The sequence below is a fragment of the Topomyia yanbarensis genome, chromosome 3 (genome assembly GCF_030247195.1).
Source record: "Topomyia yanbarensis strain Yona2022 chromosome 3, ASM3024719v1, whole genome shotgun sequence".
NCBI lineage: Eukaryota > Metazoa > Arthropoda > Insecta > Diptera > Culicidae > Topomyia > Topomyia yanbarensis.
In genome coordinates this window covers 367,991,302-368,016,299 of record NC_080672.1, presented here as the reverse complement: position 1 = coordinate 368,016,299, position 24,998 = coordinate 367,991,302, and the positions used below count along the sequence as shown (strand labels likewise).

Here is a 24,998-nt window from a genome sequence, read left to right as displayed (position 1 = left end):
TAGAATTGATCGCGATAAAGCACAGTAGAGCGATTTGAGACAATAGATATCCGTAAAATTTTTGGCTATTCTGAAGATGCATCCCAGTGCTCGAGATGCTTTACCAACTGCATAGGAGACGTGCTGTTTAAACGTAAGTTGAGGATCCAGAATCACTCCCAGATCTTTAACGTGACTGACGCGTTCAATGTCTGTTTCTAGTAGACGGTAGTTAAAATGAATCGAATCCTTTTTTCCGTGAAAACGATATTACCGAACACTTCTTCGGGCTCACGCACATGCGGTTCGTGTTACACTAATCAGCAAAGACATCAAGCTGCTGTTGGAGAAATCTGCAGTCGTCAATTGACCGAATTAGACGGAATATCTTGAGGTCTTCTACGAGGGACAATCGTGGAGTCTTCAGAACTAGATGTACATCATTGAAATATAGCAGAAACATCAACGGTTCCAAGTGGCTTCCTTGAGGAATTCCTGACGTAGAAATGAACGTGGGGGCCTGACAATCTCCTATGACAACCGCTATCTCTCGGTCTGTGAGGTAGGATCGAAACAACCGCAAAACACTACCATTTATTCCAAATCTCTCCATTTTTGCGATGTCGTGATTTATCTTATCGAAAGCGGCAGATAAGTCGGTGTAAACAACGTCGGTTTGAGCACGATGCTCCATACTCTCTGTTATATAGGATGTTAAACACAGCAGGTTAGAGGCTGTTGACCGCCCGGACGTGAAGCCGTGTTGATCGTTACTTAGGTACTGCTTACAATGAGCCTGTAGAGGTTCCATAATCATCAGCTCGAACAACTTTAAAACTGCACTCAATGAAGTTATTCCACGGTAATTATTGACGTCTCGCTTATTACCCTTCTTGTGGACTGGGAACATGTTCGCGTATTTCCAGCAAGACGGGAAAACTCCTCTAACAATAGATGTTCGAAAAATATGAAGAAGCGGAGTAATCAAAGCTTCAATGTGCCTTTTCAGGATAACGGAGGGGAACCCGTCGGGTCCCGGATTGAAAAATGACTTAAGCCGAGAGGAAGCTCTGGTAATCATCGCTGCATCGACATCGATAGCACCCAAAGCTTGGCCTACAAGTGGAGTTCTGCTAGCAGCGAGTTCGATTTGCTCAATAGTTAGTGCCTCATCTGTGAATACACTCGCGAATTTTTCCGAGAAAAGTGCACATATCTCTCGAGATGCAGTAGCTGTGTTCCCATTGAAAGTCATAGACGACGGCAGTCCTGATTCCTTGCGCTGCTCGTTCACATATTTCCAGAAACGTTTGGGATGCGACTTGAGATTAATATGAATATTTTGCTGATATCGATAGAAACAGTGTTGACTTGCTCGTTTGTACGCATGGTTGAGACTGACGTAATAGTCTCTGAGTGATATTATGCGGTACTTGGTAAACCTCCGCAGGGCAGCTCTCTTTATAGACTTCAAGCCGTCACAGCCGTGTACTCGTTTGCCATGGAGGGCCGGTTTGTCGATGGTGAACTTTCTTTGGAACGTGCCTGTCAATAGCGTACACCAGAACGTTTGAAAAGGTTTGAACTGCGGTTTCGACATCTTCAGGGTCCAGAATATTTTCCCAATCGATGGTGGAAAGAAGGTCTGCGATACTGCGATGATCACCTTTACGGAAATTGTAGGAGACAGAAAGCGGTAATATGTCGAAGTCATGCACCACAGAGCTATCAATCGTGGCGATCAGTGGAGGATGATGTGCCACTGGTTTTACTAGGGGAGAGGGAGCCGTCACTATTGATGTGGCGGAAACCTGATCGCTGACAAAACAAAGATCGAGATGGCGGCTATTCTCATTGGCAATAAGATTGATTTGTAGTAACGTGGCTGAGCTATAGCTATCAAGTAGCCTCACTGCACATGGGTTGAGAACGGAATGGTCCGAATCCGGATAAAGAAATCCATTAGGGGAAGATTTCCATGAAATGCTAGGAAGATTAAAATCTCCTAGTACCATGATCTCATCAATAGCGTTAGCATCTTCGAGGATAGTAAAAACTGAGCTGCAGTGTGCTTCAACGTATCCGGTATCACGAGCGCGGTCGGGTGGAACATACAAAGCACACAAGTACAACTTACGGTCGCCAAGCTCGATAATTGTCCAAACCTGCTCTAAACAAACCCAAGAAGTGTTCTCGACGATTCTTGCCTTCAAGCTGGTTTTAACCGCTACTAATACGCCGCCTCCGGTGGATTTTCGGCTGTTGCTAGGGCTCCTGTCACAGCGAAACACCTCGTATTCAGTACCGAACACCTGACTGGAAAGCGTGTCATCGTTCAACCATGTTTCGACGAAGACCATGATGTCAAAACTCTTATCGGAGACTGCAAGACGGTATTGCTCAACGATTGAATTAATACCACCACCTTTTTGGTAGTATAGCAGCAGCTTAGCCCGTCGTTGACCAATGCTGGAAATCGAAGAGCTTGGAGGCAAGGAAGAGCTCACAGATGCATTGTACTTGCCTGAGGTAGGTTTGCGAAAGACCCCTCGTCCCATCTCCACCACAGGACCGGGACGGCTGCTGGTCGCTGGCAGGAAGGGCTCGACTGTGGCGGAGGGACTAAGGGCTTTCTCACGGCTGGCGGCAAGTGTGCGTCCCGGTGACCGAAGAGACGACATTACGTGGGATGTATGCAATGCAGCTGGACTAGGTGTCTCTCGTAAGCTGCGATTCGCAGGCAGGAAGAACGGCATCTGGTGCTGATACGGTGCAATTAAAGGAGAACTGGAATCGGGGAACATTTCAGCGCTTGAATTATTCAGAAAGGATGGGTACTTGCCGCAGAGGGAAGTTTGGAAGACCCTTTCTCCACTCCCGTACACAGGACCGGGACGACTGGTGAACGTTGGCTGCAGTAGCTGGACTGTGGCGGGCGGAGGGCTTCCATAATACAAGCTGCGGTGCATCCCAGTAGCCCATTAGCGAAATCTATCCTGCTTTGGCTGGTAGAAATTAAATTCCCGAACGAGTACTCCAGTCGGCCAAGTAGACGCTTTGAGTGCAGTGTCCTTTAGTTCGTTCGGAAGCTCAACTCGGAAAGAAGCAAAGTTGAGTTTCGTGAGATCGGTGTCCTTCTTGACCAACAAAATTGCTTTGGGTACATCGCTTATTCCAAGGCATTCTTGGGTCATGGCAACGATTTCCTCCACTGGCCAAAACTGCTCCCGCTCATCCGCAACTGTTCTGATTTCCCGCTGAATGGCTCTAGTACCACAGCACACATTTTAGCATTATTCTCGCGACATCGTTTCGGAATGGGCAGATCCTCCGGATGTCACTTGACAAACAGCCCCCTATGAGTTACAGAGCCGTAATTGGCTGGAAAATTATTTTCAATACGGCTCGAAAGATTTGAGATGACCATGTTCAAATTATCTACAGCCTCACATAATTTTATTGTGTCCACAATGGGAGCAGCGGAAACGGATTGCTGCACCCACTCGTTGAAACAGCGAGCACAATCGTCACAGAGCTAGTACAGGTTGTTGTTGAAACTAGACAACAGATCTAGTGCGGATCGCTGCATACCTGGAATACATGTGCGGTGGAAAATCGATCCGCAATGGCCGCGACATGCAATTTTCTCAATCCCATAAACGGGAGAGTCGCATGACTTGCAACTATAACTCATGGCTGATTTCAACCCGCCTTTTGTCGCTTACGACCTTTTGAAAACCCACCCGAGATTTCATCTCGCTGTGCGCAAAGTTGAAGTGTGGGGAACACTTTCCACTACTCGCGTGCAGATGGCGAAGTGAGCGCGTAAGTTTTTTTGTGGGGAATTACACGCAGGTTGCAGTCTTACAATTTCACCGTAGACTCACAAAGTTTTCACACGGCGAAATAAGGCACTTTAGCACAAGGATTTCACTGTTGAGCAGTACACGAAACAAAACAGAATGTCCGTCAAGCGACTGGAAACTTTTTCGCCGAAAAACGGCAAGTAAAACACAGATAAAATGGAACTTTCTCCAGAACAAAAAAGCAAACACGATGTAAACAAACTGGTACTACGAAGTCACGAAGTTTGAAAAGTTCTTAGTGAAAACAGTTCCAAAACTAAGGCAATAGACAATTTGTTATCTGATACAGGAAACGTTATAGTACATTGACGAATTATTGCTATGAAATGTGATTTTTATTATAAATTTACAAGTTACAATTTTCACCGTTGGAATTTGCAAACAGCATCTGGTGGGTGCCCCTATCATGCAATTTGGAGCCGGAGAATTGAAGCTGCCCAACTCAGATTCATACGATATGCGTTACGTCAATGGTCTTGAAACGATCCGTTGAACCTGCCACCATACGAAGACCGTTGTCGATTATTAGATCTACAATTTAGAAGATCGTAGACACGCGTCGCAAGTTACCTTCATCACAAATTAACCACTACGCACCAACAACTCGTGTCCTCCGTCCACAAATACTGCTGTAGAATGAAATGCGTAACACTAACTACGCTGCCAACAGACCGATATTAAAAATGTCCCGTCGATTCAACGATTATAGCGACATCTTCGACTTCGTCATTAGTTCTATACAGTTTCGCAACCGTTTGTTGCCACTTTAGGTAATTTCTTTTTAGTTTAGTTCATTAAGACTCAGTCTCAGTTGGCCTTCAATTATTTAAATACAAATACAAGAGAATGTCGCAATTCGCTAGAAATGTTCTGATCAGGCAGGCGATTTGTAGATGCGTAGAAACGGTTCAACTCCTATTTAACTCGAATTTATAATATTTTCAAATGATAATACATTGAAGATTATTTTCAGCAATATTATCAGACAAGTGAAAACTATTTATTTATCTTTTTAGGTATTTAGACTTTTTCATGGTTCCATTTTTTTATGAACCCGATACTTTTTATATCACTGGACAGGCTGATTTTTCTAGCTGATTCTTCTGCTAGATCCTCGAACCTATGGCAAAAAGTAGACCAGTAATTTTGCTTGTTAACATGTAAAGTGTGTACAAACAGAAAATTCTCTACAACCCATGAATATGAACTTGCAATTTTGCAAAACCATTGGGACTCGATAGGATTACCTAGATTAAGCAAATATTATATTTGAACACACGATGCTCTTAGGTTTTATTTCCAAATTCATGGATTTTTGAACAATATAAAAGATATGTTTCAATGAATTAATCTACTAAACTAACCCGAATTTATCTACTAAAGGACTGTTCACTAATCGAAAGGATATCTCTTAGTACTGATAACTGTTATCTTCTAATTTACGTAAATTTTGTTAAATGGAACATTGATGACTCCACCAAAATAACTAGAAATTATAAATATGGGTGAGCTCATTAATTCAAAAATCAAAGACAAGACATCACACCAGCTTCTCCTGTGCCGAAGAGACTTTCATTTAGATTTCTCTGTTTTTAAACTACTATTTATCCGATTCCTGTGATTCATTTGCAAAATTTTTGTCAGCGGCAGTGTGCATGACCTACTGTTTAGTTCCTTCTAGCAGTTGAATTTGCTGTGATGCTTGCAGTTACATATTCTAAGTTAATTCAAACATGTTGACACTAATCTGTGCAGTAATTGATTCGTTTTCATTATCAAGGTTGGAAGAGATGCATGACTTTTTGAAGAAAGCTGTAATACTTTCCGATTACAGGCTTGTTTTACCAAAATTTGAGGAACAATTTCAGTTAATACTACTAAAGGAGGAAGAAACGAGGACAATCGTACCAACCGTTTCAGTTAAAAGGGGGAATAATAATAATATTAATCCTAAAAATCGTTGGGAGTGACTTGGCTAAGAAGGTTAATGTCACTCCTTTAGTCCTTTGGGATGGGACAGAGTTATTTACACCTTGCCCAGACTAATAAGCCTTGGTTAAAGCCTTTACTCGCTCTTAATTTGCGGCCGAGTAATCCAGATGTGTTTCCGAACTATTCTGGCTGCTGTTGCAAACTGGAAAATCTGACCAGCGACTATCGTATTTGTTTTATTCTAAGCAAGGGAGTCACGTCGGAAGTATTGCGCATTATTCGTACAATGATGCGCTATAATACGCACTATCTCCGACATGAGGGATTGGCACTATACAAGCGAAAAAACGACTGTCGCTGGTCGGACCCTCCAGCGCTCAACTGCCATAATAATACTAACGAACGAACCTACGAATTTCAGAAACAATCTTTTAGAAAATGGCAAATAAATCTGACTTACGTGTAATAAGATCATCCACAATACTGTTATCTGTATCTATCGTGATGGCGGCCTTGACCCCCACAAACTGAATACTCACGATTTTCTGGATTCCAGTTGTAGTTGATGTTTCATTCAATCGAGCTCAGGAGCAAGGATTCAAAATGCCTACCTTTTCTACGGCTGTAGTATTTTTGTAACATTCTCTTTTCTTCTTCGACGCTGCTGCCTTTCGCTACTGCAGGACGCCCAGCGCTGTACGGCTGACTGTGTGCAAAGCAGTAACATGACAAAAAATACTGCCACCAGTACAGCCACCAGACGCGAGCGGTACAGCTTCTCTTTACTTGTTTCACATTTTTTAATATTTTCAATCTATTTAATATTTTTGATCACAAACGACGACAATGAATGCGGTTCATTTACGCCACGACCGGCATCAACGCTTTCGTGTGCGGGTTTCTCCCTTTGACTATACAGAGAAAAGTGTACAAAGCGATAGGGCAAACTTTTCTATGCCACACTCTCATCGAGCAGTCGGAGTACAGCAGCAAAACAAAAATGTATTTTACTGCTGTACGGAAAATGTACTCGGTTTGGCTACCGTTCTGGCAAGAGCAGTAGTGATGCGTCACTGTAGCGGGCTGTACGGCTTGTGTAAATGTGAATATACCGGAAAAAAATGTAGTTTACCGGTACCATTCGCATCCCTGCTCAGGAGATCTCTTATCATGCCAGCCATCGCTTCAAACATTTGCAGATTAGACCGCTTGCGAGTGGTCTGTGGTCGTATCTCTGGACTTATAAATTTTCTGGACTTATAGATTCAACCAGTCACAACATTTTAGTCGCAACAATGTTTTAATACGGAACGAATTTCTCGCATGAAAATGAAATTAAGTGCCAATGAAAATGATATTGCGTTAAAATGACGCGAAAACAAATACTGTCGTCTCGGCTATATCTTTCTTAGTAAATAAAAATATTTTTTGCCTTATACGCTTCAATGTGACAGGTAAACTCCTTGCTGGTCCTTGGTAATTGGCCGGCGACTTCAGTCAGGCCGACGACCAGGGCTAAACTAGCCGGTTTCACCACTTCTGGTTAACAATAATGACTTGAACTTTTTAAATTTTGATCCACTCTCTTCCGTGGTTGAAACTCAACAGAACGGCTTCACGTCGTGCAGCTACTACCAGAGCCACAAAATTTCAAAATCAGTTACCTATTTCTGCTTGCATTTACCGAAACCGACATTCAGATTCAACGCCTCCCTCATTCATTCACTTTCCAACTGACTAAAATTTCATGCAGATTCGAATGTTTGAGTGCAGAAGAAATATAAATTCATTCACCAACCAAAGCATTCATTTGATATTATTTCGACAGTTTGAAGGAAAAAGTTGGCATCTTCTACATTTTCGAGCATAAGTGAACTGCATAATCTATATCTGATGCACTTTTGCTCAATAATCCTTCTCAGAGCCAGCATAAAAACAAAATTCACTTTGCTTCTGGAACCGAACACGTCCGAACCTGAATGCGCTGCGTCGAGAGAACGAATGACGAGGGAAACGAACCAAACATTTCATTCATCGCAGCGGGCATGGATTGAATTTCGTTTTTTTCAAGTTTACGAAGAAATGTCAATTTTTTTAGGCTCTGGCTACTACTCATTCCAATTTCCTTGTGTTCCTTTTTCTACCAACCCATCCCAATGCAGCCAATCACCCTCGTAGCTGACTGCTGCCAGATTTCCCAAATTCCGTCCACTGAAGGGTTTGGTTTTATTTTTATGTGATATTATTTACATCAATATTAAACCTTCCACCAGGTTAATGAAAATTGCATCTAAACTCATGGATATTTATTATTTGTAACCAATCGGTAATTACCCACTCGATATTTTGAACCATTTCAAAAAAATTAGATGTGCAACGCAGGTATCTCGCACTACACACATTTGAAAACATCGATGTACCACAATTCCATTTGCATAAACGAACGTGACTTAATGTGAATGTAATGTAAGCGTGTGCATTGCGAAAAGGGAAAAAAACATTACTAATGGACGCCTCACCCTATGCTTTCTACCCACTCGGGCGTAAAGTGTTTCGCCGCTCCTGGCGCTAAATACCTGACATGATAGAACTCGATAAAAGTGACTATCGTAAGCCTAATGTCTATTTTCACCTTCAGAAAATGTTCCTCAACACGAATACTGGGTCTTATGCGAGTTATCAATAATCACAGTATTTGGCCGGAGCACAACTTCTTGCTTCAGCGACTCACTCATCTCGACAAATTACTAGGGCAAGAAGTATAGTAGCAGCTTCCTTTGTTCTTCAGACAAGGCACACAGTATATAAGTAACTATATTTGTCATTCGCTTCATATTGGCTCGGACAGAACTATAAACCCTACTGAATTTAGTGACCATTGTTTTTGGCTATTGTAAAAAGCAATCCAAATTTTCTCAATAATTTGTTCACACGAAACGTGCTACAAAATTGTTAAAAGTCGCTGATAATCATGTTTTTTTTCAATTATTTTTAAAACATTTCGGGGGGGGGGAGAGCTTTAGCACCCTAGCCTCCACTACGTGCCTGAATAAAACCAACGATGTAATCCCTAATCCTCTTTTCCAGTTTCTTCAGTCGGCTGTTATATCTAGATGTAAGTTCAAAATAACAAGCTCGTACTAATTTTCGTATATTTTTTGACAACTGTGGAAAATCCACATCGGTTCCCCACTTGCGATATCTCGTAAGGGTAGAAGTTCTGTTTGCTGATGAGACGCATTTAAACAAAAACTCGTTTTTAACCAGCAAGCCAATGCGTGCAATATGAAATATTCCTGCATCAATGTTTTTGTAAACAAATTTTGTGGAAATCAAAAGTTATAGCTGTCTAAAGTAATGGTGCTCTACAGACACCATATAGGTGGGAAAAGGTTAACCACCTTGAGCACTATCCTTTTGCTGGATATGTTAACATTATCGTAGAAAATCAATTAAAATTCGGTCTGAGGTTTTAGGGGCCCGTCAAATAAATTGCTGCATTTTTGGCAGCACCCCCTCAGATTTTAATGAAACTTTCTGTAGGTGAGAACTTTGTCACAAAAAGCCACTTCACATACTTCGTTTTTTCAAAAATGATCTAGACTGTCTTTTGAAAAGGGTCAAACTTTTTGAACCATTTTTTTTTCAAATAGCTATAGTCCAAAAACGACAAATCCTACAATAAAATGTTGTATGAGTGATTTTCACAAAATTAGTCATATTTTTTGAATAAAAATATTGAAAAAATTCTTCTTTGACTCCCACACTAAAAAAATCGATTTTAAAAATTTAAAGTCGATTTACAAAAAACTTCATCTTTAATTTGGTCGAATTTTTTTCAAGATGGGTAATTCTGTTCCCTACCTACCGTGCTTGATACATGCAAAAAGTATCAGTAACGAATTTGGTATATATTCATAACAAACTTGAATGAGGGCAAAGATGAGCCATTTAACATCATCGATATATGCGAGATTTAACTAAATACCACTTGGCCGTGTACGAAGAAGTATCTTGTCTATGTACCCGCCCTGGAAGTAGAGATTGATGGTGTAGTCTCCAACAGGGGCTTTAATTGCGAAGTATGGGGTTCGCTGCTTCAAAAACCCTTTGTTTCAGCCAGTGAAAATTCTTCGCAAGCAATTGCGTTCAGGAAAAAGCAAGGCGTATTTGAACACAACTTATTTTCCATCAGCCTCATGTCGAACCTTTCGCCGAATCTGCTCTTCCAAACTTTGATCTTTTGGGCGGGGCTAGTCTACCTGTTTACCTTTTTTGCCGCGAGGCATGAACTTATTGTAGAAACAACCCAAATAGCATTTCAAGTTTTATAGCACACTACAAGTGCATTTTAAGTTTTAAGAACGGCTCCAAGAGTGCCATATAACCTCAATTGTTACTAGGGAAGGCACGCTGTTGAAAATGCATATAAATTATGTGGAGACAAAATGAAACATTCTTTTAACCCTCCGGAAGTGGCGCAAATGGCCCATTGAACGAGCAGCCGCTGATGCGCTAAGACGATTTCGCTAGATTTTCAGAGCAGCGTGCACTAGTGCGACTTCCGGAAGGTAAAGAAACACTCCGATAATGGAAAAGAGCGCAACGCCGCACAGTGATCACCTTCCATACAAAAGTCGGACAAAACCTCAACCCGAATTTGATGAAAACTTCACATTAGGGTAATTTTGTGACGCTGAATTCATATTTGATGTTTATTTTTTGTTTTTTATTACCTCAAAATTTTGGCACTTAGGGTGGTTCGAAAATTCAACATTTACGAATATTAAGTGCACTATTTCCGAAAATTCATTTTCAAAAAATTAGGCACGGTGATTTTTTTTAGCAGAATGCACATTTTTTCAATTGTTGATAATGATAAGACACATCTATAAATTATATTGGGAACCCTGGGTAGTCAAAGACTACCATGCGACTCCTTCAGACGTATCATTAAAAATCACCTTTTTTCATACCTCGGGGCAGAAAGGGGCAAAACAAGATATTCATTTTCGGAAAGTACACTGATTTTCATGTATCATGAACAACAAGCGATCTTTCCGAACCGTTTCAAAAAAAGTACAGCCACTTTGTAACATTATAACTTTAAACTATTGCTCGATTTACTATTTGTTTTTCATGTCTGAGCGAGAAAGAAGGTTTGTATCGACTAAATCGAACGGTAGCTATAAGTCCAGCGAATAACCTTTCCAATGAAATCAGTTTGACCCCAATCGGATCCTTAACTAAAAAGATATATTCATTTGAATAACTTAGGTTTAAAAATAGTTTTCCTCAGAATCCATCATCTATTTCACCTTTGAAGTTCTGTAAAAAATCGAACTCTCATCCTGGTGACTTAATATTTTGAGAAGACTCTATTGAACCTGTTAAAAATCAGAGAAAAATGTTAAATCATGAAAAATCTAAAATAAAATTTTGAGGTTTTGTCCGGCTAGGCGATACTGTGCGCCGCCGACAACGACTAATTTCTATGTTTCCTTGTACACTAAACAGCGAGAGTCTGACCATCCTATTGTGGGCACATCTCCTAATGTGCCTATAAATTTCCGAAAGAGGAAATCAGTTTTCTCTCCTAAGCTTCCTCGCAAAGGCCTGAGGATGTCCCTTGAAAGGCGCTGTTACAAAACCGAAGTAAGATGTTCCTGGTCTCGGTAATCATAGAAACTAGCAGGAATTGCCACATGGGACATCAAAAACCCCAAGTGTTACGATTAAAGGACAGACGAAACGAGTACACGACGCGAACAACCGTGAACAGTCTACTACTTCGTGGTGGGCTTGCTTAGAATTATACGCAAAAAGGACTTTTGAACGTCGGATCGCCCGAATGGTTTTTTTTTTCAATATACGCGACGCTACAAATGCAAATGAAAAACTTGATGAAAGCTGAAAAATTCGATTACTGGCACCAGTCCGTCGACGGATTAATGGACAGATCATTAAAGAAACAATGTTTCGTGTGGTGGCTAGTTTTAATATACCTAGTGGTGTAATGCCTTTCCTATTTATTACGATTAGCTTTCGATGATTTGCCACGTACAATACGACAGATTTACAACCAAAATTTTAATTTCTTCAAAAAAATTTCTTGCATTCTTTAGCTCAAAATAATTGGCGCATTTTTTTTTGTTTTGGCTGAAAATCATATTTTTTGAAATTATGAGTTTTTGAACTTTTGAAGTTTATAAAATTGAACAGCTTTTAATCACTGATTACTAGAATACTATTCGATGTATGGAAAAAAGTTGCGTTTTTGTATGACCTTACCGGAACAAATTACAATTTTTTTTATTAAATAACTCATGCATTCTGTAATTTTTATAAACAAATTGAATTTTCTTTTAGTTGGACCATTTTTTTGCTCATTTTTCATCTTTAAATATTAAGAATCATGCTTAAAAGATCGCGCAAAATTTTTGGAGTGGATCTCAATATACTTTGCGAGACATTCCAATTATAACATTGAGAAACCTGTTTGAATCCACCTTATGGTGCAATTGTGGCTTTCTCATTTATCCAAACGACGATTCCATGGCTGGTTATTTTCAATGTAATGATGGAAATGTATAGTGCATATTCAGTACGATTTGCACATAAATACAATGGATAGACAGCCACGAACTTGAGATGCTATGTGTCGACGCCGAAACACTTGAAATCAGCGGCGGATCCAGGAGGAGAGTCCGGGAGGTCCGTATAATACCTACTACAACGAAAGAAGGCGAACCGAATGACCCTCAAGATGCGGCGGACAACGCAACTAATGATTCGCCGCTAAGGAAAATAATAACGTCAACAAGATAATAGAAAATATCTGCAGTTTTTTCTTTTTACATTTTGTAAAAATGAAAAAGATCACCGGTTCAGTTATGCTAACGTCAAAAAAAGTTTTAGTGGACCTCAATTTGATGGATACTCTCGGCGGTCAATATCCAATATCGCCAATTGACCGTAGAGTTGATCGGGATGTGAAGGTAGAAGGTAACGAGATTTGTTCCTATTGTGCTTTCGACGACTGACATTAAAAGAGTTGGGTGCTATTCCGTTTCCAAACAAACAAAACATTAAACGAATTTGAAAACAATTTTATAAAATTCACCATTTAATAGATAGTGCAAATAATCATGTAGTCTCGTCAGAATTAACTTTAATGATATCTTAACTAGGAGCTTATCCGTCAAGCCATATTTCAGCTAGGAGCAATGATTTGATTTCCCATATGAATTTACTGATTATTTGGATGTGTGTTCGATTAACTGATTAGGCGAATGAAAACAGCTCAGAAAGGCGGAAATTTTGTGTATGATCAAAACTCATGTCTAAATCCAACAAAAAGGGTTTTCAATGTTGATCAATATTAGTAGCACATAAATTACTCCCAGCAGTACGAACCTAAAAGATTTACCATCAAATCACGTCTCATTATCATAAGTCGTCAATCTCAGCGAAATTTACGATGTACTCTAAAATTCAGTACCAATTAGCGATTGTGGCCACAACTGAAAAGTGTAAGCATTCCCGACAGCAAACAATCACTCAGCGCGCGCGAACCAAATCATCACCCGCTAGCAAGTGGGGGAAATCCTCACCACCGACGTTAAACGCTGACCCATCAGGGGAGCCTGCTGTGCTGCGATCCCAGCACTACTGGGTGGGATTTCGTTTTTCACTCGCTTTTCTTCCACTCGAATTATCTCCATTACGAACTAATTCAATTAAATTTTACGATCACCGGCTGAGATTGTACGAAACGAAACAGAACACTGGAACGAAACGAGTGGAAATCTCCGCGAAGAACTACATAAATTGAAAAGAGCGCATAATCAGTTGCAATTCTCTTCTGAGAGACAAATCAGCTGTTCGCTCACATTTCATCGAGTAATTTTAAACGACCACGCTTCTCCCTTGAAAGATCGTATAGTCCTCTCCTTAACAACGGTGCTGCCATCCAACGTTCGCTAGTGGCGATCTGTTCTACCGCGTCTGACAATCATTTTCTTCTCTTTCTCTCTTTTAGGAAAACCTGCCAGGAATGCAAATGCCCCCGTGAAACGCATGCTGTCTATCATGAACAGTTAACTTCAGTGCGTGAGCGTTTAGGATTCAAGCATGACAGCAATACTAGTCGGGTGGATCCACGTCAAATGGGTTACACCTGGGTTCCACCAGGAATACTCACCTCAGCGAAGGTAAGTTTGAACATATTTTTGCATATAAAAACAAATTAATTCGTTCTCATCCTCAACAGATCCAACGATACTTCGATGTAATCCCGTCGGAAAAAGTTCCTAAAATCGGCTCTCAGGGTGAACGGTTCCGGGACAAGCAACTGGTCTACCAACTGCCAAAGCAAGATTTAGCACTAGCCTACTGTAAGCACGTCGAGGAGGGAAACCGAAGCTCCTACGAGGACTTTGTAGCAGCGCGAAACGAAATCGCACTGGATATAGGTGGGTGACCGTTGACATCGTAAAATTGGCTGTAAAATTAAAACCAACCACTGACTGACTTGATTTCCTTGTGGGTGACGTTTTTAGGTTACGTAAAAGACACCCCATCCCCGTGCAAGTGTGCCGGCTGCGGTGAGACACTGAATCAGGGTGAAATGGCTGTGACGGCACCGAAGTTTCGGGATCAAATCCTGTGGCACCCGCGCTGCTTCAAGTGCACAACCTGTGATGAGTTGCTAGTCGATCTGACCTACTGTGTCCACGATGACCAAATCTACTGCGAGCGGCACTACGCGGAACTGCTGAAGCCACGGTGTAACGCCTGCGATGAGGTAAGTCCGTTCGTTTAATTACACTAAGGGGGAATGAGCTGAACTGGTCACATGCTGGGCAGGGTAATAAAAATAGCATGTTTAAATGGCACTGGATTCGGGATGCGACCAATTACATTATGGTGGAAAGGGTGTTAATTGATTAGAGCACGGATCCAGCCAAGCCAAAAGCCATTAAACAGTATGCGATACACTGATTTATTGCCTGTCCTGACACGTTGTGTATCGTTCAATAAAATCACGATTATAAAGGAACGCTAGTGCAATTGGAGACACACGTTTACTGTTTGCGTTGAACATACAAGCAAACATGTCACTTTATTTATAAAGCAAAGAACCCAGGCTAGGAATGAAAATCACGCCCAATGTGGGGTTTTCCATTATTGGCCTTCTGTGGGTAATAAAAGCTAGCTGATATGTTTGTTTCGACGCTGATTTTCGAATGATGGTCGATTAGTGAGGACAACAACCTCCCGTATAACAGTTGAGCGCTTCACAGCTCGTCAACGGGCGTTTGAAAGCGTAGGTTGAAAGGTTGTGCTTTTTAATAATTTATTGATTTAAAATGTCCATAATTTTCAAAATTTGCCTTAGGACTATCCCAAAAGAGTGAGAATAGTCGTGATGGAAAATATGAAATTGAATGTTAGTAGACTTTATTAAAGCAGTGTCATTGGAAAATAGTATAATAGTTAAAGTTATCCTTATTTATCAAAAAAATCAGTTTTTACTAGATAGTACCAGTCACACACAATTCTCGTTATCCTTATCAAACTATCAAGATCGTGCTTAGAAAGTATTTCTCTCATATGAGTCGAAATATTGTGTGAATCAGCCACTATATATGTCTGTCGTGTGTGTATAGACCTGCTCCATCCGCAGAAGAACTGCAGAATTATGATAATTGAATGATCACGATCTGATTTTTTTTTCAAAATTAAATTGTTATAGAAATGGTTTTCCAAACTCATCATAACATAAACCAAGTTATAATACAAACATTATTTGATTTCCACCCTTAGAGTAAAAAAAATAATGTAAGCTCTGTCGGAACATTCTAGTGTTTTAATGTATTTCTAAGTAACAGTGTGCAGCCCTTGTACATTGTAGCAGCTACAATGCGATTTGTAGTTTTCGACATTGTGACTGACCTCTTCTTCATCGTAAAATATGTAGGATGCCATAGTGCATTAGTATACTTACTCTGCTTGGCACTTTCGGAAAACCGCTTGAATTGCCATTAGAAACAGAGTATGACTTACACCATTAAACCTTGAGGCATAGCTTCTCCAATAGAAACCAGAAAGATTTCCCTCTCTTCCCTTTCCTTTTGCATTTTTAGTTTCGCATTGTGTTTTACGACCGTACTCTGATGTCCTTTATAAGGGTGACCATATCTGTCGAGTAAATACCCAGAACAGTCATGGACATGCACCTCTACCTATCCCGTTAGCTCTCGCCAGTGGCGCAGTTGGGGGGGCGAAACCCCCCCCTTCCCTTTAGAAATATTTTGGAGAATTTTGATAAACTTGAATATGTTCAACAAATATACGCCTAATATTTTAAATGAAATTCTCAAAGTTTCATTTGCAATTTGTTATCTTGTGAAAATATTTCCTTGTAGTGAAAATTGGCTGCAGACTCGACACCTACCTGACGGCACGTTGTGGAGGCTAGCTCAACCGCCAAGAACTATAACAAGTAGATCGCAGCGAAGCGAGGAGCTGGTAGCTTATTGGTTCACGAAACGGATATCGGTACCGAGAGAAATTTCGCCACATTCTGTAGTCCTTGACTGACGGCGAACATGGACTGGAGAGTGTAAGAGAAGTATCCCCATAGAGACCACCAGGCGATTCGCTACCGCATCGGCCAATGGAACCCTGCTGCAGCACGAAGAAGGACGGGCCGCAAGCTAAAGTGGAAGACGAAAGCCTTTAACGAAAACCTCTTTGTTGAGTTACTTCGGCGAACAACGGAATCAAGTACGTTGATACGGCTGACGGCTAACAAGAAGGATTGTGACGGCTTGTGACGTTACAATGTCACGAAAACTAGGGCCATGCAGTAGACGGCGTGCAGCTTACGGGTTAAATGAGTAGCTCAGTACGCTACACGTTGCTTATCTTAGAGCTAGAAGGCGGGCTCAGAGCGTAAGATCGGAGAGTGAGAGAGGAGCGCAAGCGACGGGTCTCTTTAAAACGGGAGATCAAGCTTAGTAAGCCAATTGCCATAAGTTGCTGTGCAGAGAAATAAACACCAATCCCTGGGGGACGCGTACTGAGTCGTCATGACGAAGACGAGGGTCCGTCTACACCAGCTGAAATATACCCGGGTAAGCTAAAGATAATCGTTGAGGGTCTCTTCCCGAATCACGATTCAACTATCTTGTCACCGACACCGTACGGCGAAGAAGAAGGAGGTAACACAGCAGAGTGGCAAGTGACTAACGACGAGCTCAAAGACGCGTCGATGTGACTAAAATCAAAGAAAACCCCCGGTCCGGATGGAATACCAACCGTGGCACTGAAAGCTGCGATCCTGGCATATCCGGGCATGTTCAGGATGCTACTGCTGAAGTCTTTAGATGATGGTAATCCCCAAAATGAGGAAGGTGCAGAAACTGATGTTGCTGCCTAAGTCAGGAAAGTCACCGGGCCATCCAGCCTCGAATAAACCAATGCCGCAGTGTGGCATAAAAGAATGAGACAGATCCTGAAGAGCTACTTCCAGAGTAGAGCACTGCTGTACCAGACGAACAAAGGGCAGAAGGTAATTCGAGTCACAGCGGGCGTTCCTCAGGGCTCCATTCTCTGTCCAACACTTTGGAATGGGATGTACGATGGAGTCTTAACACTGCGGCTTCCCAGGAAAGTGAAAATCGGTTTCGTGGACGATGTGTCACTAACGGTGAGACACTTGAAGAAATGGAGGTGCCGGTGACGAAAACTGCGAAAAGCTGAACAGGACGCTTCGACTGCTGGTCATACGAGTTGCGATTGCGTACCGAAGGCAGTATGCCTTGACGCCGAGATGATCCCCATCTGCATTACCCTGACGGAGGATATCAAGTGCTACAATCAATGAAACGTCAGAAACGTGAGGAAGATGATGAGAATCGATTCGATGGTGAAGTGGCAGCAGGAATGGGATAATACGGAGAAAGGAAAGTGGACCTACCGGCTCATCCAAACCTGTCGGCGTGGGTCAATAAAAAGCACGGAGAGATGACCTTGCACCTTAAACATCTCCTACCGAGCCACGGCTGCTTCCGGAGTGCGAGAACGTAGAGGAGACACCGGAGCGTCTTTGAATGTCCGAGGTTTGAAGTCTTTGAATGTCCAAGGAGTGTCTTTGAATGTCCGAGGTTTGAAGTGACGTGACTTAAAACGGGAGGACCGGACATCAACCCGGATAATGTAGCCTACAGAATGACAAGCGACGTAAAGACGTGGAACGCAGTAAACAGAGATATGATGTAGATCAGTGAATCTCAACCTGAGGTCCGCGGACTCCTAGGGGGCCGCGAAGTCATTACTGGGAGTCCGCGAAGAAAAATATATTTCCCGAGTGCATATTGAAATTTCAAGTCATGTTTCCTAACAAATTGAAAATAACATATTAGGAGGACACAAAATTGATGTTTATTTATGAGGGGTCCGCAGCAACCCAGTGTGATATCTAAGGAGCCCGTAGTACGAAAAAGGTTGAGAACCGCTGATGTAGATCATGACCGTCTTACAACGGAATGGACATCGAACAACGGTTTCGGAAGAGCAATCACCGCCAGGGAATTCTCCGCAGGAATAAGCTAGATTCACCGCCGAGGACTAGTCGAGTAGACTGCAACAGAGCAGCGAGTATGAGTCGTCGAAACGCCAGCGAACCAGACGTCACGCTCCATGCGGATTCGTCAGACCGACCACGGCACCCCACCGGTTGTTCCGATAGAAAAATAGTGAAAACCAAAGAAGAATCGATATTGGGAGAACTTTTTTCGCCAGGGAACTCTCCGTTAGCGTAAGCTAGATTCACCGCTGGGGACTAGACTGAGTAGACAGCGACGAGACACCACTAGTCGCGGGTCATCGGCGCACCAGTGCACCGGACACCCTGCTTCACCAGAATCGCCGAACTGACCTCGGCACCTAGCTGATTAGCTCGATCTCGGGAGAACTTCTCTCGCTGGGGAATTCTCTGTCGACGTAGGTCAGGTCAATCGTCGGGGAATAGACCGAGTTGTTCGCGAACAAGTCGAGAAGCTGAATGGATGATCAAGGAAGTAGTGCTAAATAGCCCAAGAAGAGAACTAAAGGGCTTAAAGGAGTTGCGGTGCTAAATGGCACCGGTCACGGAGTCAAAGGGCTCAAGAAGTTGTAGTACTGAAACCAAATAAGAATTCTTTGGAAAATGGCTCTTTTCAAAATTTGGCCAGTTTGTTAAAGTACGTAACTTATTAACGTACGTGTCATATGAATGAACTGTACTCCGCTTGGCAGGATATCTGGCACTCTCATAGGTCTGTCGGGCAGATTCACCGTATTGATTCATCTTTCTTTCTGTTTGTTTGAATGTCGCTATGAATTGCTCAGGGAAGCTACTTAAGACCTTTGATGTTTCTGCTTTACTTCAATGACGTGTATTTGTGCTGATAACTCCTCGCTGGTCCTCACAGAAAACTTTAAAATATTTGATCTCATCTACTCAATAGGGAATTGTAACCAACAGCCGCGCTGATTGTGGTGTAGCAATAATCGCGCTCGAATTCTCACGAAAAACGTAGTTTCTCGTTGCAATTCCCATGTAAGAAACCGAAATTGAAAATATAAATATCGGCCGACTATTAAGAAATGAAAAAGTGACATTGGATGGCACAAATGAGAGGTTCGAGTGCACTAGGATTTTTGTTTGTACTTTGTTCAAATATAAGATTACGGTGCAGATATGGTTGCGATTGAGACTATAATGCGAGCTATTATGCATCATGCATTATGTCCCAAAGTATTTAACACTCCCACTGTGACACTCATCGATTTCTGCCCCGAATTTGTGACGTCGACGAACACTCGATTCTGAAATAGCTTAGTACACTCGCATATTGTGCTATGATGATGCTGTAACCTCCCAGCTAACACTGCTAAATGCACCGATTTCCTTCTTCTGTTTTAGGGTCCTTTTTTCTGCTAGCTCTCTATGACTGTCTGGGCTTCTTTCGCCCTTCAATTTATCCAAGAGCTTCCAGAGAGTATCCAGCAGACATAAATGATGTTGGATGTCACAGTACTAACTTCCCTCTGGCTGGGAAGTAGCCTGCTCCCAGTCATTTCGTCAGTAACGGGTGTTCAATAAAAATTAGAAGGATTTCAATACCTCTCTGTAATTAAAGTGCACATCGTAATTTTTTTTTCTCCAAGAGAATGGCTCTATGGACTCCCTAGAAATGGGTGGCATGTTTCTTTTCGCTCGGGTGCAGTCAGTTAAATCGAAGATGGCGTCGAAACAGCAAGTACTCCGCGAGCGTGTTGTACGGTTTTACGAAACGCATGGTAATCGTGGAAAAAAGTTTACGGTAGACCACTTACGAGACGAAAACGTGCCCGTGAGTACAGTTTACCGGATTCTGGCAACCCTGAGCGGGAAGCGGAAGGCCGATCAGGCGAAGATAATAACGAAGAAGAAGAAGAAGAAGAAGGAAGCTTTAAAAAAGCTGTTCGACAACAAGGCCGGAACGAGTTTGCGTGATGCCTGCCGACAATATCATTGCTCCTTGATTCACCGAACCCTCAAGATGGAGGACATCATCTGTCGGAAGAAGATTCGATCCCTCGAGTACACGGACGAGCAGATAGTGATCGTGGAATCGAAGTGTCGGTGGATGACGAAGAACTACCGCAAAACGTCGTTCGTGCTGGCCGACGAAAGTTACTTTCCGCTCTCGAAGACCCACATTCCACGAAATGACAGCTACTATTCCAGCGACAAGTCGGCCATATCCCACGAAGTAAAATATAAGTTTAAGCATAAATTTGAAAAAAGTTATGTTAAAAAAAACTTACGTAAAAGTGCATACACCCTTTTCAAAGGTTAGTCTTGGGTCAAGTGGGTCATTATTGTTTTTACTTGTATAAATGCAGATTTTTTTTCCAACCTCCATCCATCCAGGTTGATTTCAGGTAACTCTGCTTAGAACCTATAATTTTACTAAAAAACGATTTTAAATAACATTTTTTTCCTGGCTGTACCTTGTAAGATCTTTTTTGGTAACACTTTTTAATTCAGCTGCAACAGATACGTGTATTTCGCGTACTACTTATGTGCATCATCAGTGTTATATTTCAGACTATAGAAAAAGTTGTGAGACCCAGAGTACTGATTATGTTGCTTATAAATTTTTAAATTGAATTTTAATATCATTTTCGGTTAGTTTAGTGACAGCAAAAGTGTGTTTCGCAATGATTCATTTGAAATGGTGAGGCTGGTTGTTTATAGATTCCCCGAAAGCTTTGGCTATATCTGCGATATGTTCCCTAAAACGTGAATGTTTCCCTTCTTTTAAACATGAGCTGAACTTTCTACACTTTTCTTCAGAAAATCGTTCAATATTTCCTTATTTTGCATTGAGCTTGAGAAAGTTTGATTTCAGTTTTGAGAAAGAGAGAGAGAGAGAGAGAGAGAGAGAGAGAGAGAATTGGTCGAGAGAAATAATGATCGTGACATGTATTTATTTTAAAGTAATTTTGAAATCAGATATTTTTCATCAATATACAATAAAATTCTGTTTGTTAACGAGGTGGCAAGATTCTTCAAATTTACTTTTTTGGGCACGAATATTGGCTATATCTGCGATATGTTCCCTAAAACGTGAATGTTTCCCTTCTTTTAAACATGAGCTGAACTTTCTACACTTTTCTTCAGAAAATCGTTCAATATTTCCTTATTTTGCATTGAGCTTGAGAAAGTTTGATTTCAGTTTTGAGAAAGAGAGAGAGAGAGAGAGAGAGAGAGAGAGAATTGGTCGAGAGAAATAATGATCGTGACATGTATTTATTTTAAAGTAATTTTGAAATCAGATATTTTTCATCAATATACAATAAAATTCTGTTTGTTAACGAGGTGGCAAGATTCTTCAAATTTACTTTTTTGAGCACGAATATTAAAAAAAAAAAAAAATTTAAATTATATTAAAAATTTTTTATCTAATTTAAAATTATATCTAATAAATTTCTGGATTTCTCGACTTAAAAACTGCACTCCAAAACATCCACTATGTTCCAAACAGTTTAAAAAATCTGTTAATCTGTTCCGTATTTTGTTTGTTTCGGTTAGCGCCAAATTTATTAGATATCCATTCAAACAGAACGTTTTATATTTGGTTTCTTGTTATATCTTTCCTTCTTTTGAACATGAGCAGTTGTTTGTAGGTCATAGAAATGGTTTTTATACACCTTGTATATTAGACAGATTTATTGCTTGCTGTATTATATAAGAAATATATTATTATATAAGAAACAATCGAACTTTAATTTTCAAAATACTATTATTGATCGTGCTAATATAATTTATTCGAATTAAATTTTATTGGATCTGATATCAATAGTTTTAACTGAACCAACTAAAAACATTCAATGAAACGTTTCAACGTATGTATTCAAATAACGAAAAAAATGAGCATGAGCATGATGACCGTACAATTCGTAGTTGCTACTCTGTGATTGACCAGAACAAGCGACATAGAGAATCAACGAATGGGACCTGGGAGTAGCTATTCATCCTCAATGTGCACTTTTCGAGTGTTACATACTTTGAATTGCCAAGAACGGCGTCGGTCACGTCCTTACAGTCATCGGGGAAGGGAAGGAATGTTAGTGTAACAAACGTTCTTATGGAGACCGTGTATACCCCTGCATCTCCACGTTTGCCATGGGAAGGAGTTTTTGTTAGTAGGATGAGATAGAGTTACACAAATTCGGATTCACCTTGATAAGTGATACGATCTATGCAACTCTCAGAAGTGTTATCATGTGTTTATTGCTCTGGGCAGCCGGCTGCCGAGAATTTGATAGGTTTATCGTTTGTTGAATGAATTTGGAAATGCTCGATTTGTAAAAAAATGCAACTTCAGCTCCGGGCTGCCGACAGTCGGGAATATTACTTATGTTTAATAGAATCAGACGGTATGTGAACGATTTTATTATTCCTTTGGTTTCTTTATTCCGGCGAAACACGATATTCCAAAAAGAATACAATATTATGAAAAGCGATTACCTTTAGCGTCTCAAGATATTTGTCGAAATAGATGCGGTACTACCTATGTAGTTGAAGATTTTGTAATACAAGTATTATTTATCGAGCATAAGCTTTGGTATTTATATAGCAAATAAAACGATATATTGATTTCTTTTCGCAAACAATTAAATAAGGTGCCGAGTATTATTCGCGCACGGAGGTCGCGTGAATGGCTCACTGAACTAACGACCTCTAGTGCTTAAAGACGGTATGAAATAAGCACTACCGAAATGCCTGAAATGACCAGCTATTTATGTCTAATATGCAATCGATGACGCTAATTTTGACACTAATTACTAGAACAAGATTGGAAAAAATAAGAACGAAAAGAAACTAACCTGTCACCTTTTTCGTCAATAATTAAGCTAGAATATGTTTATACTCATGAAGAAATATGGTTAACATGACATAATAATATAGTGCATGCACTACTTCAAAATAAATGAAAGTATTCAATATAATGAGAACAATTAATTTAATTGATTTAATTTAATTGATTTATTGGACTAAAAGTAAGCTAATGAATATGACAATGAAACATATGTTATTCGTGCTGATATGACTGCTGCTTCTGATTCTTCTCGCGAACTGTCAATTATTAACCTTCATATATCATTTTACTCAGACAAGTTCATGCGTATTCTTCACGCACATTAAATACCAGTGGATTAGTTTCCCAAGGGTTCAAATAAACACTGAACAAACAAAGAAGTTAGTTTGATCAGTCGAAAGAAATGTAAGCTCGATTGGCATCAACCGGCGGATACGTGTTCTCATACAATGCCATCAAATCAAAGAACATTAAAATTACATACGACATAATATGCGCAATTCTGAATATAATAAAATGAAGACTACTTAATTATTTGCAATAAATCAAGATCGAAAAAATTAGTTGCCTAACCAAGGGTGTTCATTTTCAAAGAAAGTACTGTTGATGAATCAACTTATAAAATAGGTGAAAAGGGACGCGGACGAAAATAACTGACCACCGCCTGTATTCAAATAACAAAAAAAAATGAATAGAAATTTAGCATTCGAATAAATTGCCTTCGGCCACTTGGCATCGTCCAAATGGCTTTCGACAAAAATGCCGTTTCGGCCAAATTTCATTCAGCCTAACGGCATTCCGCCAAACGGCTTTCGACCAATTAACTTGAAACCGTATCTACTATGTAACAATTCTCATGAGCAGGCACAAGCAGCCAAAATGCCAAAAATCTGTGAAAAAGAATCTGTGATCAAAAATTGTGAAAAAAAATTTGTGACATTTCAGAAAAATATGTGAATATGGTAGCCCTGCTAACAAATTACATATACCTACCTACACATTCACCTCAAACATTGAACCCAAGCACACAAAGCAAAATGAGTCGCTAATGGTGATGGTTAGAGCGAAAGAGACAACTAGTACCACGGCATTATGTTAACCGTGTTTGCAAATGGAACTCGAATGTACAAGCGATTTTGTGTACGAATAATTGTGTTCGAGATTGTACGAAAAAGTGTGCTGGAAACGAGCACAACACAAAAGAAAGCATAGTGTCTGAACGGACAAGCTCAGTCGCGTGTAGGGTGGCACTAGGTAGCGTACCTCCACAGCCAGTGTATCGGACTTCTAACTCAGCTACGCACAGCGCAGTGATCTGCTCCACCTTCCGCTCAATAGGCAACTGAGCTTGTCCGGCCAAATCCGTTCTTTAAATAGTCGATGATGACGTCATTCATAGAAGCGTAGCGCGCTAGGTACACAAATCTGTCGTGCCGGACTTGGGAAGCGCTATCTTCTGTGTGTAAATGCGCGATATTTTGACTAGGTTGGACATTATTTAAATTTTGAATTCCACGATATCGAAAATCTTTGGGTTTATCTATTGGAATCTATTCTTTGAAGTATTTCGGGGAATCTGAAAATTTATCTGAAGATGGCTGAATTATAGGCGTTTAAAATTGGACCACTTTTCGTTACATATCATTTTTGTAGAATGTGCAAAGTGCACCCCCATATCGAAAACAAAGACGTAGTCCTACATCAAAATGAATAGAACTTTGGCAATCGAATATATTGCCTTCGGCCACTTGGCATTCGGCCAAATGGCTTTCGACCAAATGGCTCTTTCGACCAGATA

At 40.7% G+C, this 24,998-nt stretch overlaps 1 protein-coding gene across 2 annotated transcripts in view; it reads left to right on the top strand.

The window, feature by feature from the left end:
- Window positions 1–24,998, top strand: part of LOC131690283 (four and a half LIM domains protein 2) — a 605,833-nt gene that overhangs the window by 318,321 nt on the left and 262,514 nt on the right. For both annotated transcript variants that reach the window (XM_058975937.1, XM_058975938.1), the window contains 3 exons: window positions 13,819–13,990; window positions 14,050–14,251; window positions 14,339–14,583. In XM_058975937.1, the coding sequence (XP_058831920.1) occupies window positions 13,819–13,990; window positions 14,050–14,251; window positions 14,339–14,583 (619 nt within the window). The remainder of the gene's footprint in view (window positions 1–13,818; window positions 13,991–14,049; window positions 14,252–14,338; window positions 14,584–24,998) is intronic.